The 25,831-nt window shown below is 41.7% G+C and overlaps 1 protein-coding gene across 4 annotated transcripts in view; it reads left to right on the top strand.

Annotated features, from left to right (window-relative positions):
* RGS6 (regulator of G protein signaling 6) overlaps positions 1 to 25,831 on the top strand; it is a 282,882-nt gene that overhangs the window by 212,156 nt on the left and 44,895 nt on the right. For all 4 annotated transcript variants that reach the window (XM_069858274.1, XM_069858276.1, XM_069858275.1 and 1 more), the window contains 8 exons: positions 1,614 to 1,678; positions 4,849 to 4,925; positions 7,973 to 8,054; positions 8,562 to 8,636; positions 9,732 to 9,830; positions 10,878 to 10,939; positions 15,462 to 15,572; positions 19,467 to 19,592. In XM_069858274.1, the coding sequence (XP_069714375.1) occupies positions 1,614 to 1,678; positions 4,849 to 4,925; positions 7,973 to 8,054; positions 8,562 to 8,636; positions 9,732 to 9,830; positions 10,878 to 10,939; positions 15,462 to 15,572; positions 19,467 to 19,592 (697 nt within the window). The remainder of the gene's footprint in view (positions 1 to 1,613; positions 1,679 to 4,848; positions 4,926 to 7,972; positions 8,055 to 8,561; positions 8,637 to 9,731; positions 9,831 to 10,877; positions 10,940 to 15,461; positions 15,573 to 19,466; positions 19,593 to 25,831) is intronic.

Genomic DNA, 25,831 nt, shown 5'->3' with positions numbered 1-25,831 from the left:
CTGAACTATGCCAAATACATACTCTGTAAATATCAGATCAACAAACTGAAGAAGGAAGTTCTGGTTTTCCTTATAGTATCGGAAAAATAACTGATTTTGCAGTCAGATTATTGTGCTGCGAGGGCATTGAGTGGAACAGTACACCTTAATAAACACCCTATATGAGCTGACCCACAGCTGGACAAGCTGCAACTGCATTAGCTCTGAGCCCTGTAGTGACAGATTTTCATCTGTCCCAGAAATCTCTAACGTATGCTTATAATCAGTCTCTGCACAGCAGAGGTCGGTACAGATGGAGTCTTCCCAGGAATTAATCCCAAACTAGCAGTAGACCCAAATAAAACTGAAATCCCAGCAGCTTTTCATACCTTTTTCGTTTGTATGGATCCACTCACAGGACAGGAACTAACTTGCCAATGGCAGGTCACTGCCTAGCATGAAGAAGTACTGAGAGATGACTGACCCTTGGTTTATTTGGTGTTGTAAATGACTTACAGATGAAACTGCTCTTGAGATACATAAATATACATGGACTGATCAGCCCTGCTTACCATGCATAATATCAGCTCATTATACGGATGTTAGACTTACAGGACTAGCATAGAGTAGAATTACATGAATTAGAATTAGCCCTGCTTTTTTCATGTATTTTAAATATAAGAATAGGTCCATGAAAGTGTCAGAAAATTGTATTTATCAGCAGACCAAAATACCACGGTTTTCAAAGAAAAGTTGAAATTTTCTGGAAAAGGTTTATTGCAGTTTTCTCTAGATAATGCTTTGCCTTTTGCTCTGCTGCAGCTTGGTAGTCTGTTGGACAATCAGCACCCGGTCCTGAAGCATGAGAGAGGAGGGCAAAACACAAGGAAGCAATAAAATTCATATCTAGATTAATCCCAAAATGAGATCATTGATCTCGTCTGTTTTGTAGTTCAGACCTGACAGTATACCCAGCTCATGCAGGAGACTGTGCTTCAGCCTGTAATGGAAATGGGGTGACCTAGCAGTCCAGCTGAGGCTTTCTGAGATGGCAGCCTTGGACTGGTCTGGTATCATGCACTGGGCTCATCTTGAACCTCAGAATCCCAAACTACAGGGATTTCTGCAGTGTCTGGCTATGGTGAAATGTGAGAAAGCTTTTTTTACCATTTGAAATGTGTAGAATAAGTGGATGGAGCATATGAAAAATTTCTCATATCATGCCTTTAAGATCTGTCCTGTATTTCTGTTTTCATTTCAGTATCCTGATTTTGATTATTTTTTAAACAAAATGGGAAAAGAAGTGCAGGGCTGCTTACTTTGGTGGTTGTGTTCCAAAAGTGCTGAGGGGAACAGGTTGTTAATGCTAAACCTTTTACTAGCCCCAGAAGCAATTGTGCCTTTCTCAGACATGTTGTTAGGTCCTGGCATCTACTCTCAGCACTTTAAATGAGATGTCCCAGATGTTTAAAGCCTCTGAGATTACTGGTGGATAATGTCTGCTGGATATTCAGCCTTCTCATTCCTTGGCTCATGGTGCTTTCTAATGAGAACATGGGCCAGTTTTTTTCTTTTTTGAGACCTAGTACTAATAATCTTTCTGTAATTGTTTTCCATTCTGTTTCTCCCTTTAGCCATCTATCTTTGCAAACGGACCATGCAGAACAAAGCTAGGCTGGAGCTCGCAGATTATGAAGCCGTAGGTATACTGCTGCTAGAGCTTAAAGGTGGGGAGTGTGGGGAGAGCTTTGCTTGCCAATTGAATGCTGCCATTTTGTGCTTTGGGCTCAGCCTTTACTGTGTCTTATTTTAGTTATTAGGAGTGTGTGAAGGCTGATCTGAACACAACATCAGGAATATGATGGAAAACATCCCTGGGCTATGCAATATCACAAATTAAAGCATCCACTGTGTAGCTAGCCTACCAAGATTGAGGCAAATTAGACAGAAGTTTGTATTGGTTTCCTGTTTCCAGTTAACAGTTCTTGGTTTATGTAGCAGATATTAACACATGGAAATATTGGATTTTCAGATGCATTATTGGGAAGTTAAATTGCTAATGACCCATTAGTTACAAAAGTTTTCAGATATTAGACTTGGACTGTTTTCAATATGCCGTATGAAAAACTATTACTCGAGTTTATTCAGGGCATGCTTTCTATTATGAAATAATTATCTATAAAAATATCCTCAACCTTGGCTTCAGATTGTGCAGTGTTTGGGTAGAAAGGAATGGGAAGATGGAGGCAGCAGGGGCAAGACTCATGTGAGTTTCTTTGAATACCAGCAGTGTAACACTGACCAGCTGAATGTTTTTTTTCCTATTATACTGACTTTTTGTGTTTACTAGCTCAGCAGCTGAATTTCAAAAGTGGAATTTTTCAGTGGAGGGTTTGTTTTCAAAGCTGATTCTGGTGGACTTCTGTATTCATATTTAATTACCATGAAAACCTTTATGTTGCATATCTATTTTAGGGCTTTTTTTCTTTCCAAGAATTGACTAATTACTTCTTCCTTAACTTCTGCATTTTGGGTCTTCTGTGCACGTGGATGTATATACACACCATTTGGTCCTTTCAGTGAAGAGCATGTAAAAATTGCCACTTCTCTAGTCCACCCTGGAAATGAAGAGTTCCCAAGAATTCTGATCTTGAAGTACAGGCGTAAAGGAAGGAATACTTACACATACTTTTGCTGAGTTTTCCCTTCTGCATATTGCCAATTTCATTATTAAAACCATTAAAATTGCTCACAGCCAACCAATTAACTGTAAGTACTCTAAAGATCTATCAGAAAGCAACAAAAAGCTGTTCAGCAGTGCACAAACTCCCACACACATGCAGCAAGGCTATGGCTAAGTATTTTCGCACATTGTTGTCTACTGAGAGTAGCAATGCTCCAGTGATGGCAAATAATTAGATCTTGGCAGTCTCTCATTTTTCTTGTGAATATTGCATTGCACAATTAGAGATTGCTTCTGCATTCCAACTTTGCTCTCTTAATTAGAGAAAATCAGATAACGATGGCACTGTCTCTTCCTAGTAATTATAGGAGCTGAAACAGATCCAGCAATGGACATATAAGCTGAGCATAAGTGAGAGAAACAGGCGTACAGGATTGGGAAGGAACTCTGTACCTTTAGTACAAATTTTTGGAGATAGAGCATGAGAATGCTTCCCTATAGGCATCAGCACTGACCTGGAGTTTCCAAAGACAATCTTTACAAAGCATCTCAAGGAACATTTTCTCATTTTCTAAGTTCTGCTTGCAGTATTCATAGACAACCCCTCACCTGCCATTTATACTGGTAGAGCAGCGGTCTTGGTGATATGATTAAGCTTGCATAATGCAATTCACTTTTTTTAATAACTGACCAAATGTAAATACATTTCAAATATTGCTTCAGTTGATGATGTTTCATTGGCGTCAACATATTTACTCATGTGAACGGTTGGACTCGATGATCCGGTGGGTCTCTTCCAACCTGGTTATTCTGTGATTCTGTGATTATTTGAAATAAATTTTTTTTTAAGTTTTTTTAAGTTTTTTTTGTTCTGTGGATAATTACATGTAATTATCCTTGTAGCCTTCTTCCTTGTAGCCACAGTTAAGGAGATCGTCAGAACTCAGCGCAGCTGTATATCATTTGAGTAACTGTTTTCCTCCATGTATATGGACTGAAACTGTTACATGTTACATGTCATTAGGCAGTGGAACGGTCTGCCCAGGGAGGTGGTTGACTCGCCTTCCCTGGAGGTGTTTAAGGTGCAGGTGGATGAGGTACTGAGGGGCATGGTTTAGAGATTGGTGGGAATGGTTGGACTCGATGATCCGGTGGGTCTCTACCAACCTAGTGATTCTATGATTCTATGGACCTGGTGGTAACGAAGCCAAGCTTTATACCTTGTGTTGTGCACAAGTTTAAAGTAAATAGTAGAAAGATTTCTTCTAGCATCAAAATGCATACACTTACGTACTTTCTTGAAATAAGGGAAATAGGTATAAAAAAATGGAACTAACAGTGTTCATTTCAATGATAAGTTGCAACAGTTGAACCATCTGTAATGGAAAACAGCGTCAGGTTAATGGTCTTCTAGGCCTCCTCATCAGGGTAGGTGTGGATATGTGACTTTATGGTTCCATTTGAGCTTGAAATTCTTGCCGTGTCCTGAGTCTGACCATGAGCTGTGATGCTCTCTGTAATGAGTCTGAACCAGAGCTGTTACTTCAGCTATAGAGCAAGCCTGCATCTGGACCCAGTGTTTGCAGTTAGCAAAGTTCATTGTTCAGACAAACAAGCTATTTCCTTTCATGAATCATCCTGGCAATCCCTAGCCTTCAGTGCTGTGCAGCTGTGTAACGCTCTGGGCAGTGACAAGGACTGAGCAAAGCAAGGAACACTCAGGCTTTGCCCCTTAGTAAAAGCCTGGGGTTGAGGGGGTACAGGAAGGGAAAGCAGGGATAAGAGGGAAACATGCAGGTGGCAGCCATCTGCCATGAAATGGAACAAAAATTGTCATCTTCACAAAGCTTCTCAGTGTTATCTTTTGGGAACAAGTCCATCATTATTTTCACAGTAGAGCTCAGGCTGTCTTCATCACACTCCATTACTTCTCCCTGACACGTCCCTCTTGGCTGCAGCTATGGAGCCATAGCCCAAATGGATGTGTTACAACTTTGGTTTGCCTGCAGAATAGTTCACCTGAAACTAATTCTGACTTCCATGTCTTGAGTTCTCCAGCCATAAAAAAATATATATGTATATAGACTAAAATAAACACCCAACATGCTAATTGTGCTCTTATGCAGTTGTTGTAATTACAAGGATTAAGCATTCTTACTATTCTTACTATTTTCATTTTTTGTCAGGAAAACTTAGCAAGACTTCAGAGAGCATTTGCAAGAAAGTGGGAATTTATCTTCATGCAAGCTGAGGCCCAAGTGAAGTGAGTAATCCTGGAGCACTGAGTTGTACCACTATTAAGAGCTGTGAAGGGAAGGAGATTCCATAAAGATAAAATTTCTCTGTCAAAGTCTTTACTGCAACTAAGCTCAGAAGGTGTTGATGAATTTTAATCACCAGTGGACTAGAAAGAACAGAGAAGCAATTCTGAAGGTTTGTGCCAGAATCTGAAAGATGGATTTAGTTATCTGTACATGGAATTGTTGATCAGGAGTTCCTGAGCCTGGATTCGCCATGGGGGGTTGGGCAATTCGCTTGCCCATTCAGCTTCTATTTTTGTTTAGTATTTTTGTTTTGTATAAATGGAAAGAACAGAACTTTGTCATATGTCTCTATTAAGCTATGGTTCTAAAGTATTTCTCAGTTTAAAAATACTGCTACTTCAAAGTGATTATAAGGGTGGTATTTACAGCACACTGCATTTGATTTTCTTTTTTATGTGAATTCCCCAGTTGACTCCATTCTACCTCCACTCTCTTCAGTTCAACTTGTGCTACTAAATTAGTGTGGAAAATTGGGTACAACTTACATAAAACTTACTCAGATTTAGCGTTTGGGTTTTTCCTATCCTCTGCTTATAATTGAAAGGTACTTTTTTTCCTCATCTTTCATTGTGAAAACGTTTTGAGCATGTTTTCATTATTGCTGAAAAATGTGTGTGGTCTAGAGTTTGTAGACTAGTCTACAAACTAGTGTCAAAAAGCCTGTGTGTCTGTTTCATGCGTGTAGTTGTCACCCGTAAAATTGAAAGGCGGGTGAAGATGGTACATGAAAACACCAGTACTGACACTGTAGCACTAGAAAGAATTTGCAATTTCAGCATTAAATGCTAAAAAGTTAAGGAACATAATTCCTTGAGCATGTGGCTGGGGTATATGTCTCTATCTTTGGTTAACTCATAAGAATTTTGATTGATTCTTTGCTTAATAGCATTGTAATTCTGTGCTATTTAAGTACATGGTAATTATCCTTTAAATTACCAGGTGATTAAGGGATTTTTTCTGACCAGAATGCCAGTGTTCTGTTTGGAAGAGAAAATTAGAAGTTACAATAGCAATTGCACTTTCAGTTACCTAAAGGTTTATTGCCAACATGAAAAAAAAATAACCTCAAGTCAAAACAAAATTCTGCATTCTATCTATAGCAAACAATTATTACCTATGAAAGAAATGTAGGTATTGGTTTCTTTACATGATCACCATTGCTTATTCACCATTTCTCTGTTCATTTTCTTTGAAATGTAAGCATGAGATGGCCACTATCAACTTTTTTTGCTGGCTAACTTCCACTTCTTAGTTCCCAGTTCATGTGATGGTTCAGCCTTCAGGTTTCCAACAAGGCAGAGCTGGAATTAGTAGTGTAATTCACAGCCCTGAATTAACTAAAAAGGAAAACCAAACAAAAATACCAGAAAACGTTCTTCCTGCTTACCAAGTTCTGCACCACCTTCCACTTCTTTGTTTACATAGAATTTCCATTGCAGTACTTACATTGCTCAAAAACCACAACCACAGAACATTTCACTATGTTGTGTCTTAATAGTTTAAAGTGTGAAATACTGAATTACCAGTAAGTTTGGGGATTTGAGCCGAGAATCTGGATTCAGGACAAAGCACCCTTGGAAGATAATTCATGGAGCCTCCAATGAGTCCGTATAGTCTGTGCACTGTGTGGTGTGAGGTAGGCAGAAGACTTCACCTTCCCCTTTGGCCAAGCAGGAAGGGTTTGCTAGGAAAAAGGAGGTTTAGGGCTGGGCGTCTTGTGTGTGTTTCTTAGTGCTGTACAGTGACTGCTTTATGACAGTGGGGACAGAGCCTGTCCCAGAGCTGTTTTCTCATATCGGCCTTGCTGGGGGCATATTCAGAGACTGATACTGAACTTCAGAGGACTTAGGCTTTTTGTGGAGATGGGTGTTCAGAAACTTCAGTTTCAGTCTGTCACTTTCTACTCCCTCGGTACATTTCTAGGACAGGTTTAGCCAAGAATCACTGCCCCTCCAACAGACAAACAGGAGAGGGAAGAACCTGATGATAAGCAATCACAGTTTGCATGGGTTTTTTCCTCACTGCTTTCATTTCCCAGGTGGCAGCGGTGTAGGAACTCAGAATAGGGACACTGTCAGCTTTCCCGTCCCGTGCTGGAAGGGAAAGTAGTTCCTCCTTTCGTGTGCCTCAGCCAGTGTCTCTGCAGATAGATCTTCCAAGCTGGTGGTTGCTTTGCTATGCTTATGTGTAGAGCTGTGCAGAGGAGTTAGGCACCATCACCCAATGATGCTGAGAGGTAGGGAACAGTTGCTTTGAAGAGCCTCTGGTGGCTTTTGATTTGTGTACTTTGTGGGAGTCAATTTACAGGCTGCATCAGGGCTGAAGTTACTGAGTTGCACTTGTGTTGGCTCAGCTGTATGTTTTCTGGGTGAGCGCTAACTTGCAGGAGGCCATCCAGCAAGCTCGGCTCCAGTTGCCTCTGCCAGCACCAGGGCAGGAGAGTGGAGCCTAAGGAGAGTAGTGACCACAAGTGATGCCTGTGCTGCTGCTGCTGGGAATGCATGGGATAGCTTTACTTTCGCAATCCATGGTCATACCAGCAGTGGTGCTGGGACGCCATGGTGCAACAGGACCTCTGGATGTAGAAATTCTGGCTGGCACCAGCTGAGAGCTTCAGCTGGAGTAAAGAGATCCCAGTGGGTCTCCTGATAGAGCCAAAGCCAAATATGAACTTCCCCAGCCTGTCAAATTAGAGTCCAGGAAGAGTGTATCAGGAAAAGTTATTTTCCTTAACAGATGAAAAAGCAAATGTTGAAATAAATTTTCCACCTTTATAGGAAAATGTCTTTTGACGCATATTGGAGCAAACATCAGTGGTATTTTGTTCATGGCACATGGACATGCAAGCCGGAGTATGACACTTCTGTACAAAAAAAGTGGATTTCTCAATTTTTCAGTTGTGGGCTTAAAACCCCAGCTATGACCTGTGACAAAGAAGAAAGAATTACCTGTGTGTTGACTCATATGTTTATGTTTTTGTTTTCAGAATTGACAGGAAAAAGGATAAAACAGAAAGAAAGATTTTGGACAGCCAGGAAAGAGCATTCTGGGATGTGCACAGGCCTGTGGTAAAGTTTTTTTAGAATGATGAGATGTTCAAGGTTTTGACAGTATTTTACTAGTAAAATACTAGTAAACATGTGCCATATGTTGCAGAAAGACGTTGTCTTGACTGCTTACAATTCAAAACAAGCCAAGTGTCTACAAGATTATTTTAGATATTCTAGGCTTGTGCATGGAAGTATTAATTTGGAAATAGATAATAAGCATGAAATTTTGAAGATTATTTATTGTGCATACAAAAGAAAAGCAGCTTACCCAGTTTGGCTCAGACTTCCTAGTTAAAGCCCTCCTCTTAGCTGAGAGATTTCCTTTTGGTGCCAAAGTTGTGAGTAAATGGATCTGATGCTGAGATGCCAATTTTGGGTATACACACTCTCTTGTTTAGCAAGTATGGTTACAGGATACAAACTTCAAGAAAGAATTTTGGACAAGATCTAATTGTATATTTTAGAAAGGTAAGGTAGCATGTAGTTTGTAAACACAGAAGTAATACAGTAACCATTTCTTTTCAGCCAGGCTGTGTGAACACCACAGAAATGGACATTAGAAAGTGTCGTCGTATGAAAAACCCACAGAAGGTGAAAAAGGTCGGTATCAGTTTCTGGTTTTGTTGTTGGGGTGCGACGAGGTGGGTTGTTGTTGTTGGTTTTGCTTTTTGTTTTGGTATTAAATGTAAATCATGCTTGACACCTACAGTATGTCACATTTTCCCAAAAGGAATCAAAAGAAGTGTTTTGCAAATATCAGTTCTGTTTGTTCTAATCAGTGAATTTACTGATTCAGCACAGCAGTAGAGGCTGGGTGACTGGTATAGCTGAGAAGGGCATTAAGGAGCTCTGTGTCCCAGATGCCTACTGGCCCTATGCTCCCATAAAATTAAAAGCAATTGAAAAAAGTGCCTGGGTCCCATTATCAGAAGTCTTTTGAGCACAGGCTTTTCAGAGCTGTTTACTTGCCTCAGTCAATGCTGGATCATTAGAAACTTGGGTGTCTTTGACTTCTGGCAAGTTTTAGCTCTTCTGTGTATATATTAGTTTTGGAGGTGACACCAAACTCCTGAAATTATATTGGAAGTTAAATTGCAGCAGAGCTATTTATGTCTATTATAAACATTAAATAAAAAACAAAAGCAGTAAATGAAAGGATAGTTGGTAATGCTTTCCGTGCAGGTCTTTTTCCTGAAAATGAATGGCTACAAGTCAATCTGCAGGTTTTCATTTTGAGAAGTTCATTTAAAGTTGACCCATTGACACTTGGTTAAGCTCTTTCCTCAATGTGTAGTTTTACAACAAGACATAAAAGCAAGTGGAATAAAATGGCATGGGATTTGGTTCTTGTCTTTTCTTTCTCCACGTGGTTCACCACAATGATCGTTCCTAGTGTTCATCCTGCAAGCATTGAAGCACACCATCCTCAGAGCTCCTAAAAATTATCAGTTGCTTTTTAATGTTTAAAATAAACCCTTTCTTAATGTGCCTGCAGACCTGCCAAGTGCAGGTGCCTGCGAGCACAGTCTGATCTGTGAATTTTGCTCCAGGCTGAATGATCATTGACCAGTGTGGGTATAAACAGTAGGAAATAGCTATCTTGTTCCCTTACTCTTTTACATATTGCAGTTTTCCTTATGGCCTAACAGAGAAAAATGGCCTAATCTTTTTGGTTTGCTTATTGGCTCTTCACAGTCAGTATACGGGGTTACAGAGGAGTCTCAGCCTCAGAGCCCTGTACACATGCCTTCCCAACCTATACGCAAAACTACAAAGGAGGATTTCCGGAAACAAGTAAGTCAATGGCTTAATGGCAACTCTTCTGAGAATGGTTATCTGCCAAAGGAAAAAAAATAGTATATGAAGTTATGGAGATATCAGGAAAAACAATTGTATGTGTTACTTGTTCTTGATCCTCACACACTTTATGTAAGGTAGTAAATATTTAAAGATAGATGTATTAATTGAGCAGTGCAGTTGTATGATGATATGTATAATGGGTAATACTGACCTTCAAATGTAGTATTACTCTCTCTGTGGAGCCATAGACGGATTAAATTCCAGATTACTGAGGATGTCTGAAAAGTGGGCAGTGGCAAAACATAGGGAAGAAACCAGCATACTGGGACACAGTGTGAGAATGGGCGATGAGGAAAGGCATCATTTGGTACAAGACTGTTAGATTGTGCAGTCAGAGCTTTTAGAAAAGCGGGAAAAAGTTATTTGCACAATCAGTCCAATCAACTTGCACATCTTTGACCCAGCACAGGGAGCTCTCCCTCAAAATTACTTTCCTGCAACAAGCAGTGCACACTGAGGTCAGCATTTTAGTAAAGGCAACTTTAAACACATTTCTTAGACAGACAGTTTAGAGTGGCTAATTCTTCTAATCTAAACCTGAACACTAGGTTTCCTGATCCTTTTCTGTCATAGGCTACTTAGGCTGCAGAATACTGTGGAGAACTAATTCATAGCAGAGTGCAAATGTGCTCTAAAGCAGTTAATGGTCTTTTGATGTCAGTCAGTTAGAGAAATGGAAGAGAGGAGTGTGGTGTAAAGAGGGGATCATATTGCACCTTGAGTAGTTTAGGAACCTCAGCCCCAAATATATGCCTTTCCTACTTTTAATTATATCTTCTGAACCTTCCCCTGGGGCTTTGCCATAAGAAATGGAGACTGCTGTTTAAAGCAGTCAATAAGCTTCTTCTAATACCTAGGGAAGGGTCCCATTTCCTTCTGACTTACTTTCAAGCTATTTGGAAAGAGAAATCAATAGCATGTTGATTAATGCATGATATAGAGCTTCTGGTTTGATAATGTTCTTGTCATCTCTCTCCTCAGATAACTTTTCTGAATGTGCAGATAGAGAGACATTGTTTAAAGATGTCCAAAGTAGCAGAAAGGTAAGTGCCTCCATTTGCATGATTACCCATTCTTTCCTTACTTTCAGTTTGACGTTTCTAGAAACAGAAAATGGGCAGGAAAAAGACTGGTCCCCTTTCTGTGCATGAGTGCTTCCTCCTCTTTGACTGGCCATGCTGCTTGTTTGATGACCACTGACACTTCAGTACTTGCTCTTCTGCCACTGAGAAAAAGTAGGCAAAAAATGAGAATGCTATTTCTCAAAAGCAAAGCAAAAGATATATTATTCACAAAAGAAAGAACCCTTGCAGTCCTTTTGTTCCCCACCCCTTTACAGCTCCAGAGTTTATTTACACAACAGTCATTCCTGTTTTGATATGAAAATAACTATTTTCTTTTGTGGGTGAACTCTCAGTGCTCATCTCTCGTTAGTCTAGCACAGCTCTGAGGAGTGAACTGCTTCTGTGTCTTGTTGCACATGGTATTCATTGTCTATGTTCCTTCTGGGGTTGTAGGGCCACTTTTTGCTCCCACTTACATATGTGAAATACTGTGGGAGTACTGGGGTTGTACCTGGTATACTCAAGGCACTGTTTTAGGAGGTGGATTTCTTGTAGAGGCAAATCAAGGCACAATACGACATGCAGAATATTTAGTTCTGGGAAGAAAATATGAACAGGTAAAAAACAAGCTCAAATTTAATTGAAAATGACAATTTCTTTACTTAGATATTTGTAAATTGTGCACATTTGCAGGGAAATCACTGAGACAAATGTAGGGATCAGCATGCTCTTCAGTAAACAGCTTTTAGAGCAAAAACTGTGTTGAACATGAGAGACATGATAAGGACTGCTGCTTTGCAGAGAAATAACAGAAGAATTTTTATTTAAGCAGGTTAAAAGATTACCCTATGAAACATGCTTTGCAGAGCCTGCACCTGTAATTAGCATGCATGTAGTAAACTAGGCAAATTAAAAGGTGAGACTCCCAAACTAAGTACCTATTGGCTCATAAAGTTCAATAATTAAAATGAAAACTTATTCAATTAAAAAGAAAATATTCAGAGGCTCCTTGAAATGCTGCATACACTGTATTGTATGACTGAAATTAGTACATTCATATTTATGTTTGGGGCTTTCTCGTTCTTTTTTATTAAGAAGATACATTTGTACTTTACCAAAATATGTCATTTTGTACTGAATTTACTTACAATGACCTTCATATATTTTAATAACAGTAATAACTTCCTGGCTGGTAATTTACAAGTAAGCAGATCTGTTTTGCTTGATTTTTTTCTAGGTAGGTATTTATTCAATAAGATGGATTCAGTAAAACTCATTGATGTGTGAACATTGAATCCTGTCCACATAACGCACCTGTTGGTCAAGTTCATAAGGAACTACTGACATTATAAATGTAATATTGTCAATGCCAAAAACTCCGTTAGTTTACAGTAAAACTGGACAGAAAATTTTACTCATTTGAAAGGGCTTTGGGCCTTTTTTCTTGTTCCCAAATTGGATAAAAAAATGTCGCTATCAAAACCTGTGGAAATTGGTAGCCAGGATAAAAGTAAATAAAATAAGAACAATAAAAAATATTTTCTCCTGTTTTGAAAGTTTCATTTTGAATTTATGAAGGATGAAAATTGTGGTTGGGATATTAATATCTTGTGAAGGCATGTTTGGTTATGTAGTGACTTTGGGTAGTGACATTGCTGGAGGGTGCGGAGAGTGGTGGGAAGTGCAGCTTGGATGTGGAGCATCACAGAGCAGGCAGGTGAGAAGTAGAGGGGATGGTGAGTCCAGTAGCTTGGCACAGGTGGGGATAGGTGTGGAGGAATGAATGTGGGTGACCTGATTTGAGCTATTGCCCATCTGTTCCACTCTGGTGAAACCACCTATGCGTTCAACTCTGGGCCCCCCAGCATAAGAAAGCCATGTCCCAGTGAGGGGGGTGAAGCACTGGAATAGGTTGCCTGGAGAAGTCATGGCTGCTCCATCCCTGGAGGTGTTCAAGGCCAGTTTGGCTGAAGCTTTGAGCAACCTGGTTGAGTGGAAGGTGTCCCTGGCAGGGGGGATTGGAACTGGATGATCTTTAAAGTCCCTTCCAACCCGAACCATTCTATCATTCTATGATTCTGTGACCTGTTGGAGTAAGTCCAGAGGAGGGCCACAAAGATGATCGCAGGGCTGGAGCAGTTGTACTATTAAGGGAGGCCAAGAGACTTGGGATTGTTCAGGCTGGAAAAGAGAAGGCTTCAGGGAGACCTTACCGCAGCCTTTCAGTACCTGAAAGGGGCTGCAAGAAGGTTGGGGAGGAACTTTTTACAAGGGCATGTCATGATAGAGCAAGGGGTGATGGCTTTAAACTGAAAGAGGGTAGATTTAGATTAGACATAAGGAAGAAATTCTTCTCTATGAGGGTGGTGAGGCACTGGAACAGGTTGCCTTAGAGAAGTTGTGGATTCCACATTCCTGGATGTGATTAAGGCCAGGCTGGATCAGGGCATGATCAGGCCATGGCAGATCAGGGTGCAGCAGATGAGTTCTCAGGACACTTGTTTTGACAGCCAAGCCTGACAGTGGTACCACCTGCCATTTTTACAGTACAGTGCAAAGGCACTTTCAGGCAGGATGAGGGAAGTCACAAGGAGGAAATAACTCAGAGAGTATCCTTCAGCTGCTCCAGGTACCGTGGAAACAGTTTTCTCTTCCTTTCTTCCACGTCCTTTCTCCCTACTTGGGACCTGTACGCTATCAGGTTTAGGATTTGGCAGTGAGGTTTGAGGACTATTGAGCAAAGCTATCAATAGGTTCTACCTACTGTTTCTCCTGACTGCATTACACAGTGTTGGTGCAATCCCAATAGAGAAATGGCTGGGGAAAAAACAGAGCATCTTCTTACCAGAAACAATGTCAGCTCCCTAGATGAAAATCTGTGCTATCCTCTTCTACCGAATTACAGTGCATCACCTGAAAGGCCAAAGTCCAGGTTTGCATTCTGGCAGAAATGCTTTCCCTTAGGAGTCCTTGAGGCAATAAGACAATGATTCCACTGCTGTCATTACACTGAATCAGCAAAATGTACTTGGCAATTCCCTCTTGTTTAATTGAATTTTTTTTTTTGCCCTTTTATTCTTTTCTAGTACTTGTGCTAGCACCTCTGATGCCTTTTTATTATTTTATTAGGAGTGATTCAAGTTTCACAGCAGATATCTCCTGATTGATCCTTTTTGGTTTGGAGGTTTTTTTAACCAGCTCTCTCTCATTGATGTCTCAGGGATTGCTGCTGCTCTCAGAAATTGGACGCTGCTCCCTCATCCAACCCTTGACCCACAGCAGTCATGAAATGTAATTAATGAAATGAGATGAGACAGCACTGAGTGCCCTGAGGGGCAATGGGAACCTGCTGTGGTTAGAAAAAGTGTGTGATTTTAATGCCTCATGATAAGAGCTAGGACAAACAAAAAGAAATAATTACTGTAGAGCAGGTCAGGGAAACTTTCTGCCTTTTGTGACCCTTTGTTTGACAGGGTCTTTTTATTATCCTACCTTTTTGAGGTGTGGAAGACCAGAGGTAGAGTTTAGCATGGACAATCACAGTGTAAGTAGATAGTTTTTCAGTATGATGAGACTCAGTTAACTTAGTTAATTACTTGGTAGACCTAGGCAAAAAATTTAAAAGTGCCTTAGAGTATTTCCAATATAGACTACAACAAATTTCTTTTGATTTATTTTATACATGCTGTCTTTCTTCTGTAAAATTGCCCTCCTAGCCCCAACCCCAGTGGGATTCCTGAATTGCTTATGCAACCAGACATAGTCCTTTTCCCAGGAACCTCTTTGAATCTCATCCCAGTGAGGATTAGAGGCTATATGTCTTATGTGACTAGTCATGAAGCAAGCCAGTATAAATGGCATGTATTTTTCCATTGTCTATAGCACTTAATTACATTCTAAGTTAAGTATTATAAACTGCTGTTGAAGTATTTTACAATACTGCCATTAGACTAAATGGTATACCAACATAACAAAAAAAAATTATCGATAGCCTGAAGCTTTTATGCTCAGGACTGTAATCTTCTGAAGATTTAAGAATGTTCTTAGTTACAGCACATGACCTGATTTATATGAATTACTCATAATGCATAAAGTTAAGGGAGCGCAAAAGTCTGCAAAACCCCAAAAGGACAAGAGGCAATGGCAACATGCGACAAATAAAGAGGAGGACATGTGCTTCATAGTCATCCCATGACTCTCTGTGGGAAGTCCTACCATAGCAATCCCATTGTTGCTTCATCGGGCTTTTTGTGGGCATCTTGACAGAGACAAGCTTGAGGAAAATACTGCAGTGAGCTGGTGGGTGTTTGCAGAGAAGTCCTTGCATGCACCAGGCCTGTGGTTGCTGAGAAACTGACTGAAGCCTACAAAAATGAAAAGCAGGACACAAAAAATAAAAAAAAAGAGGAAATAAAAAAGAAAATCTGTACCTCTCTGACACATAACTGAGCATTCACGCTCTGATTCTTTTTTTTCTTTCTTCTTTTTTTATATCTGTCAGTTTAATAGCCTACACAGAGCAGTATGTGGAATATGACCCCTTTATAACTCCTGCTGAGCCTTCCAATCCCTGGATAAGTGATGATACAGCATTGTGGGACATTGAAATGAGGTAAGAATTGGCAGTAATGTTAGAGTTGTCTTGCCGTTTTGTTTGTATGCTCTTCCCACTGCCATGTTTGGATAGGAAGTTGTTATGTCTGTAACTTTACAAGATACTGAAGTTTAATCAGGAGCTTATAGTTTATCACTTCTTCTGTGAATTGCTCAGCCTTTCCATACAACTTGATATGTGGTACTCTGTACGACAGGTAACGGATGTTCTCGTGCCTGTTAAGGACATACACAGGTTCAGGTCTGAGAGTACACAGATACAGGATACTACTAAGAGAAGCTTGTTCTAGCACATCTCCTCTGGCTCTTGAGAGTCTGCTATCTGGTCGTCCCCCAGCTTCAGTGCTCCAGCTTGGCTCTATCCTGGAATCCCATGAAAGATGCTGCTGGGAGAATAGGCTGGATTGTACAGGGCAGTGGCTGTTCTGCTGCACAGGTGCATTTGGCACAGGAGCCACAGAAGAGTAGCTCACACATAATGTGTGAGACTTAGAAGGTCAGAATTGTAACAGACTGACAAAGTGAGTTTGGTTCTTAGCTGTCAGTGAACAAGCTAGCTTGTCTCTGTTATGGTGTATTAATAGGTGAAAGGAGGAGGAATGACTGTAGGACTCAAATGCCTTGCACCTCAGGGAATTTCTCCAAAAAACCAAGCACAGCTCTGCAATTTAAAGTGTCCTTTGCCCATGTGATGCTGGTTCAAGGGAAGTCTGGCCAGTGTCTACGTCTTGTCGTCACAGGCCATCCACAGCCCTCTTAGTGGGGCTAGAATTGTCCTGCCCACCTCTATGCCTTGCAGCTGTTGCAGCCGGTTTGAATGAAATCACCATGCCATGTGTCACCTTCACTATTCAGATCATAGAACTACAGAGTGTTTTGGGTAAGAAAGAACCTTATAGCCCACCTAGTTCCAACCTCCCTGCCATGGGCAGGGACACCTTCCGCTAGATCAGGTTTCTCAAAGCCTTATCCAACCTGGTCTTGAACATCTCCAGGGATGGGACATCCACGACTTCTCTGGGCAATGTGTTCCAGTGCCTCACCATCTTCACATTAAAACATTTCTTCTTAATCACAGAATCACTAGGTTGGAAAAGACCCACAGGATCATTGAGTCCAACCATTCATATCATATCTATCATATCATTCCTATAATATCTAATGCTCTAACCCCTTATCCTATCACTGCACTCGCTGGTAAAGAGTCCTTCCCCATTTTTCCTGTAGGCCCTCTTTAAGTACTGGAAAACTGCTATAAGGTCTTCCTGGAGCCTTCTCTCCTCTAGGCTGAACAACCCCAATTGTCTCAGCCTGTCCTCATATGGGAGGTGCTCCAGCCCTCTGATGATCTTTGTGACCCTCCTCTGGACTCACTCTAACAGATCCATATCCTTCCTCTCCTGAGGACTCCAGAACTGAATGCAGGTCTCCAGGTGAAGTCTCAACAACAGCAGAGTAGAGGGGCAGAATCACCTCCCTCAGCCTACTGGTCATACTTCTTTTGATGCAGCCCAGGATATGGTTAGCTGTCTGGGCTGCAAGCGCACATTGCTGGCTCATGTTGAGCTTCTCATCCAGAGCACCTCCAAGTCCTTCTCTCCAGGGCTGCTCTCAATCCATTCTCCTAGTGTTTAGCTGCTGCTGTTCAGTACCAAACCTGAACTGGGAGTTCACTTTAGCAGGTCTTTGAAATGATAATGCCAAACCTAATCCTATCTGTTCTTGAATAATAATGTAAAGTTTAAGATGCTACCAACCTAAGAAAGCCAATTAATAGAGAGTCAGTGTTCCAGGGAAAGAGCAAGTTATTTCCCTTTTAAAACCCATGCAGTCTGGGATGTGAAAGATGTTTTGATCTGCTTCTCTGATAGTTAAATTCATTGATTTCCTGATGTCTGCCCCTCTTTGCATAATTTCAATGGGTTTAATTTCCTTTTTGTTCAGTTTCTCTTGTTTTCTCCATCCTCCCTTGCAGTCCCTGCAAAATACTTATCTGGAGAAACCCCCACCCACAAAGTAATCCAGACATCCATTATTTCTGTATCTGCTGAGATACCTGCAAATCCCAGAAAAGATGTCTGTGTCCCCAGAGAATACAATTAACTTGATGTCATGGACTTTGTATGCATTTAAAAATAAATGCTTGTCTTCTGCTGTGATTTTGGAGTTAAGGAAGTTGATTCTCCTGCTGATGAAAAAGAGAAAGTTGTATTGCTGTGAAATGGAAGAACAAACAGCTCTGTGTCTCCATTTTATTATCTATTGTATGAAAACTCGCTGCATCTGCATCTAGTTGCAACTTGCATGAATAATTAAATGATCTCCGAGAGCTGCAGTGGCCCTTTTCCTGCAAAGCTGTTTCCTCAGTTAGGAGAGCAGAGACCTTGCTTGGGAAAACAAAGAAACTCACATCAGGTGGTAAGGCCAGCTGTTTAATGTGACACTATGCCACTACAGGTCATCTTTAATGGCACTCAGTACATGGGAAACACCATGGAAAGCCTTCAATTTTAGATAGCACTTTGGTCTTCTCATTCATGCTAGAACATTGTGCAGTGGCAAGAAGAACAGCTACAGATCTCTGGGTTCAGCAGGAGATTCCCCAAGCTTAGCTTGTGCATAGCTCTGCACAAATGTGGCTCTCATGTCAATGTCTGGCTCACTAACAGGTAGACTGGCATCTGCACCCATGTCCAGAGTGCTCTTGGGTGAGCACAGGAGGAGCCGTCCCAAGTGCTCTGCACTTCAAGTGAGGACATGCCCATCAATTTTGCTTAGTTTTTACACCAAGAAGAAATCAAAGCAGGCACTTTATTTACCCCTTTGGCTTATTTGTCTTCAGCACAGATCGCCACTGTCCCCTAAGGCTCTAGGATTAGGAATCACTGTGGACATGACAAGTCATGTAGTTTAATAGATACGTATTTTTAACACTGGTTCTACTGTCACAAATCTGAGTAGCTGAGCTGTATTTTAATAGCTGTCTCATAGTATGACGCCATCACACCAGAAGCTTTCAAACACTTTGTGAGCCCAGATTACACTCTGCTGCGGACTGTCTCATAGGATCCTCATTGTGATTCCCAAGCACTGCCTTTTCCCATAGACACCTCTGCAACATGTCTGGCAATTCAAACAACTTCTTATGTAAGTGAGATTGTATTAAGAAATTATTTAGGAGAAATGTTTTTAGTGATTTTGGGTGCTACTACATCTCAGTGTCCCAGCTGAGACACAAAATAAGAGCCTGATTATCATGGAGGGGAGGAGGGAAATGCGTTTTAGTCTTCCAAGACTTAGCCATCCAAAAATCAGAGGCATTGAAAAATAAAAGACCACAAACCAGTAATTGTTTTAGAAATCTTGTCTGCAGTGCTGTTTAGTGAAACTGCTTTTTTAATGCAAATGTGAGACTGAAAATCTGAAGCCAGTTCCAAGTGACCAGCCAGCACTGTGTGGGACACAAGGAGATGATCTGGAGCTCACCAGCAGCCCAGAGGACACTTCTGGCAGATTTCAGTTTTGACATATAAGAAATTCCTATGGTATGTTTGAGGAGATATATAGGAAGTGTGTAATGAATAATTATTTGATCATTCAAGTATGGTGTGCTGTTCTTTACTTGAAACCTATCAGAAATTATTTTGAAAATCAAATCTTATTCACTATCTTTTATTTTGCTGAGTACATACCATCCATACCCTCATCTCTATAGCTTCTTTTCCTACATTGTTTGCTAACTTGTATTTCTGGAAAATCTTGAGGAAGAACATGCCATCTCCTTGTCTGATAATCTTCCTCCCTTTGCTGCTTAGCAGAAACAGCAGCAGCTGCTCAGACAGCAGGCAGAAATGCACATTCCATCTGTTTCTTTCCTTCTCTCTCCAAACAGCAAGGAACCTAGTCAGCAGCGTGTGAAAAGGTGGGGTTTCTCCATAGATGAGGTACTGAAGGACCCAGTAGGAAGAGACCAGTTCCTTCGTTTCCTGGAATCAGAATTCAGCTCAGAAAACCTCAGGTGAATACTCTTTTTAACTTGAAATAAATGAATGGAGCTAACCCTACTCTCTTGGATAGGTGAAATGCAATGCTTGGTCTGTCTTGAACCGCTAAAACCACCCATTTGAATAAAATTGAGAATGGCAATATTTGCCCCTTAGCACTGCTATAGATGCCTATAGTAGAACTACGTAAGTAATCACAGGAACAGTGTTTAGCAGAGCCAACGTTGTCAAGTATCATATGCAAAGGCTTGCAAACTTGTAATAATGTGATTAGGCACAGCATATCACTATTAAGTCCCCTAACAATACATAGGATTTACTTACGTATTTGTGGCAGTGGTCATCTAAGGGCAAAAAGCTGGTGATCATGTGGCTAAAAACTCTTGCAGTACTGGCACTCAGAAAACTGGGTTTGCAACATCTGCTTTTGATTGTGGCACCTCCTAACTATTGGAGAGCTTGACTCTCACCTTAGTAGCACTCTCTCTGTGTCGGGGTTCTGCGTATTTGCCTTCTCATGTTGTGAAGAAGACAAAACTTCTATTATGAAATACTGTGTAGACACCTATATAACCTGACATCAGTCTGAGAGTCTATAAATCGATTGTGCACAATTCTGTTACTTCAACTACAGCAGGAATAGACAGCAGTAATAAGTTGACATTTTTTGGTGAACAAACCTTTCCTAGAAGATCCAGCCCCTCTGGCCTTGTCTGTAACATTCTAAACCCAATCTGTGGCCTTAGAAGATTTCTCCAAGATATGGTCTCGTTGCGAAATTGATAAAAAGACATTGGAAGTGCCAACAGCATGCTTCATTCTGGGGTAGCAATTCTTCAAAGTATGTGGCTATCTCTTCAGCCCTTCCAGCTGCAAAACTAAGTGGTAAGCTCAGTGCCTCAAGATTCATTAGTCACTTCTACAATACACTAGAACTAAAGTATTAAGCTATTGTCCTTTATTGATACCAGGTATCTTCTCATACTGACAGAAAAAAAAAAGAGGTATAGGTACTTATCACTCATAGACCATAAGCTAAACCCACAGCGCTGCTTACATAGCAAGGATCTGAGTCCCCTTATTGTCCTAGCATTAATCAGGATATAGCTCCAGGTTCCACGTTAATAAATCTTAAATCTCATTCCAGCCCTAACCCTGAAGCTCATTTCAGGGAAAGCAGTTGTCCGGCTGTGGAGAGGGTGAGGCCTATGGGAAAGCTAGTGTATTGTTGTATCCTGCAATAACAGCCAAACCACAACAGGTCCCATAACAGCAGAAAGTAACATACTACAGTGAGCTCTGAGATATTTGGCTTCCTGGGATTATGCTTGAAGCAGGGCTGGGCCATCATTGGAATTAGTCTTCAGGATTGCAGACATTTAAATGCTGGCTTCATTACTTGGTGCTGGAAGCATGAAAGAAAATGGGAGGCAGTGTGTGCTAGCCAGAGAGGCAGCCTGAAGAGGCAGAGATTGATATTCAGTGGATGAGGTTATGGTTCAGACTCTTGGCTGTGCATGACAAACAGCCAAATTTACTGCCACTTAAATGCATTTGTGCAGAAGCAGGAAGATGGTGGTTAGCAGCAGGGTGGATGACTTGTGGTTGGCATCAGGGCAGGCTGCAGCCACTGGTTTGTGCTGAAGGCAAGGGTTTGAGCTGGTGTCAAGGTTCCAGTCTGTGCTCTTGTACACTTGTGTGTGGAATCCTTAGCCTTGCTCCTTAGCTGACATATAGCAGGCCAGAGGCACTTCATGGATATCTGCAACAGTTTTCATCTGCTCCTTCCCTGGGTTAGTCCTGGAGACACAGAAGAGTCCAGCAGTAATGTGGTTTCCCTAGATATAGCGGTAGCCAGTAAGCCCCCTTTTTTTTCAGAATCTGAATTACATGACAGAAGCTTCCTTGTGATGTTCTGTTGCCATCTCAGCACATGGATGGGCACAGGGACCACTTCACTTGCTTCCTTTAGGGGCAGGTCTGTTCCAGTAGGTCCAGTGATTATTGGCAGAGACGGTGAGAGAGCTTGCAGTTTCACTGGCAGATTTGCATCTGCTCCTGGAATGAGGAAATCTGCTGTCAACTGAGCATGCAGTCAGTCAGGGTTTGTGCCTTTGATGGTAGTGTGTGGGTTTGAAGTTGTTCTTGGTTTACAGCAGTTAAGAATTTGATTGCACAGCCTTTAAGTTTGTGGGGTTTTAATTTTTTTCACTTAGAAAATCAAATGCATTAGTAAAGCATGTGAGCAGTTGCCTCTTTAGTGCAGTCTGCTAGCCTGTGAGATATGAAAGGGAAATTCGCCAGAAAGTGACTTTAAACAACATTGGAACTGGCCATCATATTTAGCAGATTTGCCTGTCTGAGGAGAAATACAGAAAGCATGTCAGCAACAGAACAGTGAAAAATCAATGCACTTTTATGTTTGTTATTTTTAGAAGCCTGAAATGTAACTTGTAAGATAAACAAGGGACTCTTACAAAATTACAATAAATGAGCTTGAAATTTTATTGCTTAACAGGTACTGAACTTGTATATGCTTCTGCAATTAAATTGTAGTGATGAAATGCAAAATTAATATACTGTATTGAACTACTCCTCAAATGAGTTTTCTGAAATCTATCTGAGGTTGCACTAATGAAAGCCAGCAGTTTTATGACTACCAGGTGTCCCCCATGTTCATCCTACTCAAACAAATAGAATAAGTGCCATTATGAGAAGTCAAGCGTGTACCTTCCTTGGTCAGTTGGAGCTGCTTCTCTTGCTGATGTGCATTCCCTTTGGTTTTGAGAGTGTTTGTAGCAAAGGAAAGCTGCAGATCAGTGGGCTTGGGATAGAAAGGCTAAATCCCACATTCTTTTTGGAAGAAACTGGTATTGTTATTAGTTAATATGGAAACATTGCTATCATTCTTACGGTATTATTATAATGGTATTGGCTTATGTGGTATCGTTATTACCTAATATTGGAACAGTATTAGCAAGCATGCTTAAAGCTTTAAATAACAACAGGCTGCAAAGACAGAAATATTAATGAAGAAAACTGGAATAGGGTAGATTCTTAGCAGTGGTGCTAAAGAGCCGAAGATGACTCTCTAGGGTTCAGATGTAGCAGAGAAAGCTCGTGAATTCTCAGGAATGTGTGGCAGAAAGGAAGGCAATTGCTGGATGCTTAAACATGCAAGCAAGACTTAAATTACACCCAACAGGAAGGTTGGGATCTGTCTCACCTAAGTGGGCATCTTGGAAGCATGTGTTTTTCTTCTCTATTATCCAGGCTCCCTTTAGAGTGAGAGAAGAGAAGCTGAAGAGGAGTCAATGAATCACCCAGGAAGGATTTGTTTCAACTTTATGTGGAAACAAAACTCGAAGTGCCTAAAATACACTGTAAAGCACCTGTTTCTCTCTACCATCTATAAGCCTGGACACACTAATTCAAATGTCAGTGTCTGCACAGTAGACATCTACAGTTAAGTGAGATGCATCACATCCAAAGCCTGGGAAGCTGTAAAGAACTTTCTGAGGGCACAGCATCTAGCACCTTGCTAGATGCCGTTATTTTATAATTTGCCGTTATTTTCTAAGGACTCTCCTCCCAGTAACTATCCAGAGATCTGGGAACTGTTGCAATAGGGATGTCTTCTCTCTTGGGAATGTCAGTAAGATCTTCGGTAACACTGGCAGGAGTCTTGTAGGCCCCTGTGTTGTACTCAAGGCAGATTTGAGAAAGTAGCTCCTGGGAAACCTAGAAATGCCTGGTAGTGCTAGAAAAGATTTCATGAAGTGTGTACTTGAAAATGCCTTGAAATGAATGTAATTCAGTTGCAATACCAAGGAGGCCAAATTCTGCTCTTACACCAGTGGTACAAGTCCCGAATCATAGGGTTGATTGTGGTGGGGCATTTCCTTATCTTCCTAGCTGAGACAAAATTGGTCCCAGTGGGGGTTTTGAGTTGAGGCACTGCCAGATAGCAGCAGACTAGACTCATTGACCTCCCAGGTCTCCTTCCAGCTGTGTTTCTGCGTTCTAATAAACTTGCAGGATCATGTCCACCAGTCTCCTGGGCTTGGCTGAGCCCTGTAACTTATTTATTTACTGGCTGTTCATTATTTATGTGAGAGCAGGAAAGCCAGTCAGTTGGGTATTTTGCTCTGGTTTTATTTTAACTCTTTTTCTTGCTCTCTTTTCTTTGTCCAGTCTGTTGCTATCTTTCATCTACAATTTGTTTTGACTCTGTTGATTTTTGAAGTACCCAAAATATCACAGACAAAATGCCAAGCTTCAATTAAAGAAAAAAAAAAGAAAGAAAGAAACAAAGAAGGAAAGAAAGAAAGAAAAGCCAACAGAGAGTTCTTATACATTTTTTATGACCTGGAAATCTCCTGAGACATCTTGAGATAGCTGAGATGTTCATCTAACCAGTGGATTGATTTTTTTTTATTCCCCCAACTTCAAACAGTGTCAGCTGGAAAGAGAAACAACTATGTGGGAATATGGGACACAGGAATTTTACCCAAAGGGAAAGGACTGCACACCTGTTTATAGACCTAAATAGAGAACACGTGATGCTTTATAGGAATGCACTTAGAAGCTTACAATGCACAAAGGCAGGAGTTTTGTGTGTGATTGCAAACATATGTTGATTTATCTGGAAAATAGTTTTACCTGCAGGAAGTTAAATCATGGAATCATAGAATGGGTTGAGTTGGAAGGGACCTTAAAGATCATCTAATTCCAATGCCCCTGCCATGGGCAGGGACACCTCCCACCAGATCAGGCTGACCAAGGCCCCGTCCAGCCTGGCCTTGAACACCTCCAGGGATGGGGCAGCCACAGCTTCCCTGGGCAACCTGTGCCAGTGCCTCACCACCCACATTGTAAAGTAATTCCTCCTTATGTCCAGTCTAAATCTGCCCCTCTCCAGTTTATACCCATTGCCCCTCATCCTATCACTATAAGCTTTTGTGAACAGTCCCTTCCCAGCTTTCTTGCAGCCCCTTCAGGTACTGGAAGGTCACTGTAAGATTTCCTTGGACCCTTCTTTTCTCCAAGCTGAACAACCCCAACTCTCTTACCCTCTCCTCGCATGGGAGGTGCTCCAGCCCTCTGACCATCTTCGTAGCCCTCCTTGGGACCCCTTCCAACAGCTCGAATTATCTGGAAAAGAATTTAACCTGCAGAAAGTGTTTATATCTTTAATCACCTCTAATGGCTGAAACTTGTTGCCAGTGTTGGGGGAGTTGTTTGGGGGGGTTGGGGGTATTTTTTGTTAGTTTTCATCAGGAAACGATAAGCCGGGGCATCGAGGAGCGCAGGTCTGTGCAGTGAAACCCACCCGGGCCTCCTCTCTCTTTTCTGAGCGGGGCCGCCGAGCAGCGGGCGGGTGGCTCGGGGTAGCGCTGTTTCCCGCGTGACCGCCAGGCGGCGCCGCAGCCCCGCGCCTGGGCGGCGCCGCTCCGCGGGCGCTCTAGGCGGGGGCGGAACTGAAAGGCAGCGATGGGAGTTTGAACGCGGGACGCGGGCGGGGAGTCATGGAGTGGTTTGAGTTGGAAGGGACCTTAAAGATCATGCAGCTCCGACCCCCCTGCCACGGGCAGGGACACCTCCCACCAGACCAGGCTGCCCAAAGCCCCGTCCAGCTTGGCCTTGAACACCTCCAGGGATGGGGCAGCCACAGCTTCCCTGGGCAACCTGTGCCAGGGCCTCACCACCCTCAGAGTGAAGAAATTCCTCGTTATGTCCAGTCTAAATCTGCCCCTCTCCAGTTTATACCCGTTGCCCCTCATCCTATCACTACAAGCCTTGGTAAATAGTCCCCGGTGTGCAGGGCAGATTCCTGATGGTCTCAGCCACACCAAGTGTACTGTATCAAGGATCTGGCTGTTAAGCAACACAAAAATGTAAACGCTTCTCCTGTCTGAACTGAGTGTTGATTTAGTTCTGTTACCTTCATTCATTTCCCCTCCCAAGTGTGGTGTTAAAGTGATTGTTTTTCTCTTGGTGAAAGGAAGGGAGAATGAGATAGCGAGTGATGGGAGATGGGAAGTGCACCAGGTATTTACGTGGAGCTGCTGAGGCAAGGAGAGAGGAGTGTGCTCATGTTCTTAACTAGAATAGTCAGTCAGAGATTTCACTGTCAAGCCAGGGGTATTATGTTCTCCCCCAATGTGGGGATATAACGTTGTCCTTATATTGATAGTCTCTTCTCAATCTCAGCCATCATCCATATTTTGCCTCTTTGTCAGGGTTTGCAACT

Source organism: Phaenicophaeus curvirostris, chromosome 5 (genome assembly GCF_032191515.1).
Source record: "Phaenicophaeus curvirostris isolate KB17595 chromosome 5, BPBGC_Pcur_1.0, whole genome shotgun sequence".
Lineage (NCBI taxonomy): Eukaryota > Metazoa > Chordata > Aves > Cuculiformes > Cuculidae > Phaenicophaeus > Phaenicophaeus curvirostris.
This window is presented reverse-complemented; position numbering and strand designations above follow the sequence as displayed.